The 8,872-nt window shown below is 43.2% G+C and overlaps 2 protein-coding genes across 2 annotated transcripts in view; both read left to right on the top strand.

Annotated features, from left to right (window-relative positions):
- Positions 1-963: 963 nt before the first annotated feature.
- Positions 964-5,593, top strand: xkr8.3 (XK, Kell blood group complex subunit-related family, member 8, tandem duplicate 3). Its single transcript, XM_035680922.1, has 4 exons — positions 964-1,274; positions 2,541-2,579; positions 2,746-3,029; positions 3,109-5,593. The coding sequence occupies exons 1-4, from the start codon at positions 1,108-1,110 to the stop codon at positions 3,858-3,860; spliced, it is 1,242 nt and encodes a 413-aa protein (XP_035536815.1). The 5' UTR covers positions 964-1,107; the 3' UTR covers positions 3,861-5,593.
- Positions 5,594-5,749: 156 nt separating this feature from the next.
- LOC118342403 (XK-related protein 8-like) overlaps positions 5,750-8,872 on the top strand; it is a gene marked incomplete in the record, with an annotated part of 4,207 nt that continues 1,084 nt past the window's right edge. Inside the window, 3 exon segments of the mRNA XM_035680921.1 lie at positions 5,750-6,209; positions 6,835-7,025; positions 8,007-8,872. Coding sequence (XP_035536814.1) covers positions 5,908-6,209; positions 6,835-7,025; positions 8,007-8,818 — 1,305 coding nt within the window.

Consider the following 8,872-nt stretch of genomic DNA (forward strand, 5'->3'; position numbering starts at 1 on the left):
TATATATATATATATATATACTGTATATATATATATATATATACAGTATATATATACTGTATATATATATATATACTGTATATATATAGTATATATATATATATATACTGTATATGTATATATATATATACAGTATATATATATATACAGCAGTTTTATGTCGTATTAACAGAAGTTGTTTCAGACTTTGTGGATGAGTCTTTATGGTTCTCACCTTGTCGACAGCCGACACTTTGGCTCCTTTATCCAGCAGCAGCTCCACGATCTCGATGTTCCTCATCTTGGTGGCTTTGATCAGAGGAGTCTCTCCATCCTGAGACAGGAAGCATCAAACACAACATCTGTGTAACATCTGGGTTACATTCACAGCAGCACTGATCTATACTGAATATGAAGCCACGGGTCGTCGGTCAGCAGAGCTCGGACCACTGCAGGTGTGTGCAGGTCTCACCTTGGTGCAGGTCTCAGTGTCGGGGTTACACTGCAGGATGTCTCTCACCATGGTGGCGTTTCCTTTCTCCACAGCCCAGTACAGAGCCGTCTTATTCTCCTGGAAACACATCAGAGTGAGACCTCCCCTTCATCCCAGCTCTGAGCCCCCAACTACAGCTGCCAATGAGCCAACACGTTGTTGTTGTTGTTGTTGTTGTTGTTCCTCGAGCCATGCCCGCAACGTTTTAACACCAGGGAGGAGGGAGTGAGGGGGGGAGGGGTGTTCACGGTTCAACCCTGTTGCTCAAAGTGTGGGCAACTTTTCCGTGTGTGTCTTCAATGGGTTGAAGACCGCGGAGCCGCTTTTGGGAGGGAAGTAACGGCACACGACGTTAGCCGAATATTAGCTCCCCCCCAAGCAGCAACAGGTCTGTCGGTTGGTCAACGGCTGGGGAACGGTTGGTCAACGGTTGGGGAACGGTTGGGGAACGGTTAGTCAACGGCTGGAAGCGGTGATGTTGAAGGGCAGCTCTTTCAAAGTATTCCTGGATCGATTTCGTGTTCTCGGTGATCGGGGTGTGCACTTTCCTGGTGGACTGGGGATCGGACGTGTGGGTCGCCGCCGAGTTTTACCGCCGCGGGGACTTCTTCTGGTTCGGGGTGCTGGTCGGCCTCATGGTCCTGTCGTCGGTCGTGGTCCAGATGTTCAGCTGGTTCTGGCTGAAGTACGACCGGCGGCTGCCCGGGTTCAGCGCGCAGACCGGAGGAGGGACGGTGCTCTTCGGGGACCGAGTGAGGATCTCCTGCCTGTTACATGTGCTGCAGCTGGGCTTCCTCTGCAGGTAGTGTGACGGTGCCCACCCGGCAGCACCAATACTAAATCAATATCTGCACATATTGATACACTTGATCAATATTTTCACTTATTATCTTGAAATAATGAGAAACTTGATCAATATTTTTACTTAATATCTTAAAATAATGAGAAACTTGATCAATTATTTAACTTAATAGTAATAATATCTTAAAATAATGATACACTTTGACTTAGTATCTTAAATAAATGAGAAACTTGATCAATATTTTCACTTATTATCTTAAAATAATGAGAAACTTTATCAATATTTTCACTTAATAGTAATCGTATCTTAAAATAATGAGAAACTTGATCAATATTTTAACTAATATCTTAAAATAAGGATAAACTTGATCAATAATTTCACTTAATAGTAATAATATCTTAAAATAATGATACACTTTGACTTAGTATCTTAAATGAATGATAAACCTGATCAATATTTACCTTAATATGTTAAAATAATGACTTAGTAAAGTGAAAACAGCATTATAATGAAGTAATTAATGAATGTATAGGGGTGGTAGAAACTATTAATAATAAAATTGTATCACAATATTTAGTTTTGTTTCTCAAAAACACTGTATTGATTTCATTTTTTGGGTTAAAGGCCCAACCGGAAGATGAGCAGTGTTGTAAACTGATGTAAGAATTGTGTAAGAAAACCTGTTTGTTCGCTGCAGACTCCCAGAAAACTTAATTTTAATATTTTTGTCAGTGAAAATGAAGAATTTGTGATGCAAAAATGATCAATAATCATGAATCATGTCACAATATCTGTCGTAATAGTTGCAGTTAGATGTTTTTTTAGCACATTTAGCTTTATAGTGGATATTTAGTAGATTATACAGTCGTTATAATCAATGAATTATCAAACTAGCATCATTATAGATTACAATCAATAAAAAAAGGAGCAACCTTTTCACAGCAGCCATTATTGTTTTACATGAAACAGTAGGGTAAACACTGGCGTTGTTCGTGTTGTTCGTAGCCGATCACTTTGTTGTTCGCTCAAACCTCATTTAAAATGTTAAAGTTCTCGACGGAATAAAACAAACAAACAAACAAACAAACAAACGTGTTTTCGCTGCGGCTTTAAACTCTCGTCTGACTAATGAGATTTCTTCACCAAGTGTTTCGACAGGAAGTTACATGAAATCAAACGCCACAGCCTGAGTGACGCAAACACCCTCTAACAAACGCTCCTCGGAGAGATTCCCAGGCTCAGGAGTGTCTCTCTCTCTCTCTGTAGATTAAACTGGATGTTCCTCCAGAGGGTTCAGGCAGGCAGGTGGGTAATCACAGGCGACAGGTGCCGTGAGCGTGAACGGAGACGTCGGGCGTGGCAACGAGTAAATCCAGAATCGCCACGAGAGAGACGAATGTTTTTACGAATGCTCAATAACGTTTGAGTGAAAGCACAAAATGAACCCGTGTGTGTCCGTTCATCCACGCAGGCACATCTCCGCCATACGTCAGGGCTTCAGGGTTTGGTGGCGGAAGCAGGAAGGGTCCGAGTACGCCGTTTACCTGACCCACGACCTCAGCATGCTGCGGCTCATCGAGACGTTCTGCGAGAGCGCTCCTCAGCTCACCCTGATGATCTACGTGATGCTGTGCACGCACAAGGCCCGCACCGTTCAGTGTGAGTTTAATTTAACTTTAAACCTCCCAACAGAACCAGAACAAACCAGCAGTCGTGGGTTGTGTTCTGCGTGTGAATGTAGCTCTCCGGGTCGAGGTAAGTCAACGCACGCCGCAAGTGTTTTGCGCGCACTTCCTCTCGGTTTCTGTGACGGTTTTAACTTCTCTGTTTGCAGTCGTGAGCGTCGCCGCGTCGACCACTTCCATAGCGTGGATGGTGGTGGATTACCACCGCTCGCTGCGCTCCTTCCTCCCGGACAAAGCCAAGCAGGGCTGGGGTTCCTCGCTGATCTACTTCCTGTGGAACTTGCTGCTGATCGCCCCGCGCGTCGCCGCCCTCGCCCTCTTCTCCTCTGTCCTGCCCGGGTTCATCGCCGCCCACCTCCTGCTGCTGTGGTCCGCGTTCGTGTTGTGGGCTTGGCGACAGAGGACTGACTTCATGGACAGCGCGGGTGGCGAGTGGCTCTACCGGGCCACCGTAGGGCTCATCTGGTACTTCAGCTGGTTTAACGTGGCAGAGGGTCGCACCAGGGGCCGGAGCATCATCTACCACACCTTCATCACCACCGACGGAGGGATCCTGCTGGCGACCTGGTGGTGCTACAGGGACGCCGTCCGGACGGAGCCGTACGCTCTCCCTCTGCTCCTCACGCTGCTGTTCACCTACCTCCTGGGGCTGCTCTTCAAAGCCGTCTACTACTGCTGCTTCCACCCCAAGCTGTGGAGGCCCCCCGTGAGGGACCCGGGGCCGCCCGTGGATCTGCCCGATGCGGACGTGTCCTTCAGAGACTTCTCCATCCAGGACGGCTCCCTGTCCTCCCAGCTCCTCAACAAACGGATGGCCTGCCACGCCACTCATTTCTACTCCGAACGCGAGGTCCTTAGAACCGCTGAGAGCACGAAGGGAGCGGAGTCGTCGCATCTGTGATCAACGTTACCTTCAAGTGATAAACAATCTGTGTGCTGTCGCCTGTTTGTGCTGCAGCAGATGTTCAGATCAGAGCATGTGAGCTGCAGATGTTCAAAGCCTCTCGGGGCAAAAAATTAAGACAAACTTCTGTTTTAATTTGATCTTAAAACCCCGTTTAAGCTGTTCGATGCAGCTTCGTGTGTAATGCTGCAGATCAACCTGCTTATACACATGATTCATGAAGTTATTATGAAGATATTATAAAGAATCTCTCTATAAGCAGCCAGGCTCGAGCTCACGTGCTCTGTGATCCATATATCGGTTGGCCGTCATTAGACTACCGCACATATCGGTGTATGTCATCTGATATGTGCCAATATGAACGGTTACATGATTATATAATGCAACAATGATTGTAGTTTTTACTGTACGGATGTTTTAGCTGTTTTATTTTTTATTTATTCTTTCTTTCTAGAGTTGGTTGACGATGTAACCTTTCTGTTAACATGTTAATGGATATTTAACTTAAGTATTCTTCAATAGAGTTGTTTTTGTTTATGAAAGCAGCATTCTGGGTTCAAAATCTTTCTTTATTTTCATTCCAGCTCAATAATTCACTTTATAAGCAGCATGATCGAGAATGTGTGACTTTTGTGCCTTTTACATTTGGTCTAAAACATTAAAGGCTCAAAGACATGAAACTATGATCGGTTTAAACATTAATAGTAATGACCGACATTAAATTATAAATCAAATTGACGCAAATACCAAATAAAAATCCAGTGTTGCCATAAACCTTTCCATCATAGTTCATAGACAATCTGTTTTATGTCATATCTCTACTTGAAACTTGAGTAACTCGTTATGCTAGTCAATAAACTAACAAAGGGAAGTTGTTAGTTAATCTTTATACATTTTCTCCAAAGCTCATGTTGTAATCTGTTCATGTCAGTTTGTACATGTTTAGAAGAGGGGAGACAACTTTGTGTTTTTCATACAAACCATACGACTGTTTGTTGTTGCTGTCGTGTGAACACCTGCAGGAAAAGAAAACAACCTTGTTTCTTGACAACGAGGTAAACAATGAATGAATAAAAATATGTTATCTGTAATATTTAATAATAATAATAATAGCTGAAAAAATAGCTGAAGCTTTTCTCAATTTATGTAGCTTATGTCAAAATTTAAATTAATTTGCCAGATGAGGTTTTTACATGACAACGAGTATCTGTTTTGTGTTTTTGGGTTACAGCTGCTACAGGAACCTGCTGAAGGACTTTGAATGTAGATTTGACCATAAGTTCTCCTTTAATCACTGCTGTGTCCTGTCGCTGTGCCAAACAGCTCTTTTAGTTTTCACCATCACATTTATGGCGTCGTCAGAAGTGTTTGTACTTATTTAACTAAAGGTGACACAAACCACAGTGTTACTGCTCGTCATCCAGTGTTTGTTTAGCTTGTTTAAATGTGAGACCTCTCGATCAGAGCACACCTTTCTCTCTGTGCTGTGAGGAAAACTGTGCTACACACAGACGCAGTGTTTCAGACAGCATGTTTTATTTAATGTTAACTTAGTTCGAGGTTGTTTTAATGTTAAAGTTTGATCCTGCAGATGTTCAAACATGTTGTTGATGTCCTAGAGCCACTTCTTTGCCACACACACTGCTGAAACCAAAAGTCAAGGCCACTGCTGGTTGTTAATCTTTTACCTCATTTGCCATGCGCAATTATTATTAAAGTTTGTAACGCTGTGGTATTCTCTGTTTTAACTTGTGTTTCTCTGTCCACACCTGATAAACTGTGGTGTAGTTGTTAAAGGAACCGCATTCAAGTTGTGTGTACGTAAACTGGTAATGATCATATACATTAGCACACTTTGCCTTTAAGATCTCACACCACCCTAAAGGGGAGGGGTTGTGGAGCAGATCTAAATACCGGACTTCTGCCTTACTTTCGGTTGTCTTGTGAAGTTAACAAGTGAGTGGAAACAACTCTTTCCTGAAGTATGTAGCCAGACTAGAAGCAGGCAGTTAGTTTGAGTGAGAACTTTACTTTGACAGACACAATGGCTATTGCTGTGTTCAAGTACTCCCCAGTGGACTTCCTCTTCACTTGTGTGGGTCTGATATTCCTGCTGCTCGACATAGCTCTGGATGTGTTTGCTGTTGTTTCCTTCTACCTGGAAAAGGCCTATGTGCCCCTCGGTTTCCTGCTGCTGTTCCTGGTGGGCTCGTCCGTTCTCGTCCAGGCTTTCAGCTGGCTGTGGTACAGCTACGACGACTTTGGCAGACGGACGAAGGTTGAGAAGTGCCTGAGCAAGAAAGTGCTCAAACTTCTCCATGTGCTGCAGCTGGGAATCTACTTCAGGTTGCGTAAGCCTTGTATACTATAATAATCCTGGTGCTTTCAAACAGCTTCAGGCTGATTTTCTGTCTGTTGTAATTTGAAGTTTGTGTAAATGTGTAAATGTGTTTCTGTTTCAAAAAGGCAGTTTCTCTTTTACGTGTGGCTCTTTCTCTGAGAGCTCCACCCTCATTCATTCGGCCCTTTCACATGAACCCGGTTATGGAAAAATGCCAAATAAATAATCTGAATGGAGTAATTGTGTGGCGCTATCATACTGTACTGTAGCCGTTCACTCTGGGCCATAATGTGGAGAAGAAATCAACATTAAGTCATCTTCTCCTACGGATTACATCATCTGTTTCCTCTTTACATGGTGTATTTTTGTAATGGTTTGTAATGGTAGCCTCATTTGTGTGTTGTCTTGCTTGGAAATAGTAAAAACTATTTGCACGAGTTTCCTTCTTTACAGTAGTTAATTGCTAAACTGGTTTTGTTTGAACCAAAGTGACACTGATATGTATGAAAACACTGCCAAAGAAATCAGAATTACTGTCCTTTTACATGATTTAACTAATGATAACCAGGTATTATTATGTTTTAATATATTTTCATTACAAGTAACTGAGTTTTCTATCCTTCTTCTCAGGCATGCAGGTGTCTTTGAGATGTCTGTATGCAGCTACTTCACAAAAAGCAGTGACCCAAAGGACATGGCAGAGTACCTGAGCCACGACCTCAGCATGCTGCGGCTCATAGAGACCTTCGCGGAGAGCTCGCCTCAGCTCGTGCTCATGCTCACTGTCATTCTGCAGCGGGGAGAGCTCGATCCTGTGACAGGTACAGTACCTTACTATGTTCTTCTTCACCCTTAGCTGTACCTTTTTAGAGTGCAGACAGGTTTGGTTTATATGTGTGTGTGTGTGTGTGTGTGTAGATTTTAGAGGTGAATTAAGTTTGTGGAGTAAAAAAGATTAACAGGAACAAACTTGAATATCTTGGGCATTCTGGATTTTACAATGAATAAACAATGTAAAAAGGCTTCTCAAATGCGTCAATAATGACCAAAAACGAAAAAGAAAGCGACCTGATTATTATGTCACAAAGAACTTACCCCGATGTTAGCTCCTTGATTGTGCCATTACAGCTTTTCTTGGAGCTGTTGGTTGCAATACTTGTGTGAAAGTGAAAGTGAAAGTATAGTTTCTGAGTTTTACAGCTGTCTCACTCCAAACGCTGCATATAAAATAAAAAGGCTATATATCCCTATATTATCCCAAATGTTTCCAACGATGTTCAAACTTTGTGCATGTGTTGTGTTTGTCTGTCAGAAAGTGACCTTTTATCCAGGTTCAAGGCGCATTTTTATGATAAACTCTTTAGATCTTGGTTGTTTTTAACTCTATATTTTAACCAGATGAAGGATTTTAGTCATCAGACATTTGAATCTTAAGTTATCAGAGAAACAGGCTGAGCTAACGTTAGCAGCAGCTCCTCCAAGAACATCCTCTGTCTGCCGAAGAACAGCGTCACAGAAACACTGATGTTTAAGGTGAAGCTGCTTTATTCGGTGTTTTAATCATCAGGTTCGTTTGATCCCATGATCCAACGCTACTTCACGTCATCAAACCTGCGACTTTTGTTATTGTTTTGATGTGAGAGACCCCCTAGTGACAGAAAATATATTAAACATATATTATTCAGAATACGTTTAGTTAATTTTATAATACTTGGATTACAATCACGTCTGGGCCTGATTCATTCATTCATTCATTCATTCATTCATTCATTTTATTGACGGCTTATTCTTCTCCTCCGCAGTGTTAAAGGCCTTGGGCTCAGCCTCAGCCGTCGCCTTCAGCGTGACCATGTACCACCGCTCGTTGCGCTCCTTCCTGGCCGACAAGAAGCCGCAGCCGCTGATGTCATCGGTGGTCTACTTTCTCTGGAACTTGTTTCTCCTCTCGTCTCGCCTCACCGCCCTCGCCCTTTTCGCCTCCGTGCTGCCCTGCTTCATTGTCACCCACTTCCTCTGCTCTTGGATAATTTTATTGTTCTTCGTCTGGCGATCCAAGACTGACTTCATGGAGAGCCCTTGCGGAGAATGGCTTTTCCGAGCCACCGTAGGCCTCATTTGGTATTTCAACTGGTTTAATGTGGCCGAGGGGAAGACGAGGTACAGGACTCTGCTCTATCATGGCTACATACTGCTCGATATGTTCCTCCTCTGCGGTTTGTGGTACTGGATGATGAGTACAGACCCGCCTTATTATAAAATTCCGCACTTGTATGCTATAATCATTGCCGTCTGTGTCGTTGCAGTTTATATGCTCGGCCTCTTTTGTAAAATGATATATTATCAGTGCTACCATCCAAATCTTGCCAAAGGCGAGTTGAAAGGGGACACAATAGATCAGGAACCAATCAGTAAAGAAATAGAAGGTTTAGATGTGCCGGACTTTCCTATGCTCACAGCCGGGCTCCAGGGTGTTTCATATGATAACGCCATGCCTCATTTTCTAAACGAGACGGACTCGATGACAGACGTTACATGTCGCAGCGCCGCTCCAGCACCCGAGAGTAAACCCTACAATAAGAGAATGAGGAAGTTGGCCGAGAACTTCTACTCCTGACCTGCATCACTTGACATCCACCGGACATGGAAGTTCAAAAGAGTCACACGCCGC

The sequence above is a fragment of the Morone saxatilis genome, unplaced genomic scaffold, assembly GCF_004916995.1.
Source record: "Morone saxatilis isolate NCDOM2014 unplaced genomic scaffold, NCSU_SB_2.0 Contig9, whole genome shotgun sequence".
Taxonomy (NCBI): domain Eukaryota; kingdom Metazoa; phylum Chordata; class Actinopteri; family Moronidae; genus Morone; species Morone saxatilis.

Bases quoted from the DNA above. Each gene is read 5' to 3' on its own strand.
- xkr8.3 (XM_035680922.1), top strand. From the start codon at position 1,108: ATGGTCCTGTCGTCGGTCGTGGTCCAGATGTTCAGCTGGTTCTGGCTG. The intron at 1,275-2,540 runs GTAGTGTGACGG...CTCTCTCTGTAG, and splicing joins CAGCTGGGCTTCCTCTGCAG to ATTAAACTGGATGTTCCTCC. The intron at 2,580-2,745 runs GTGGGTAATCAC...TCATCCACGCAG, and splicing joins CAGAGGGTTCAGGCAGGCAG to GCACATCTCCGCCATACGTC.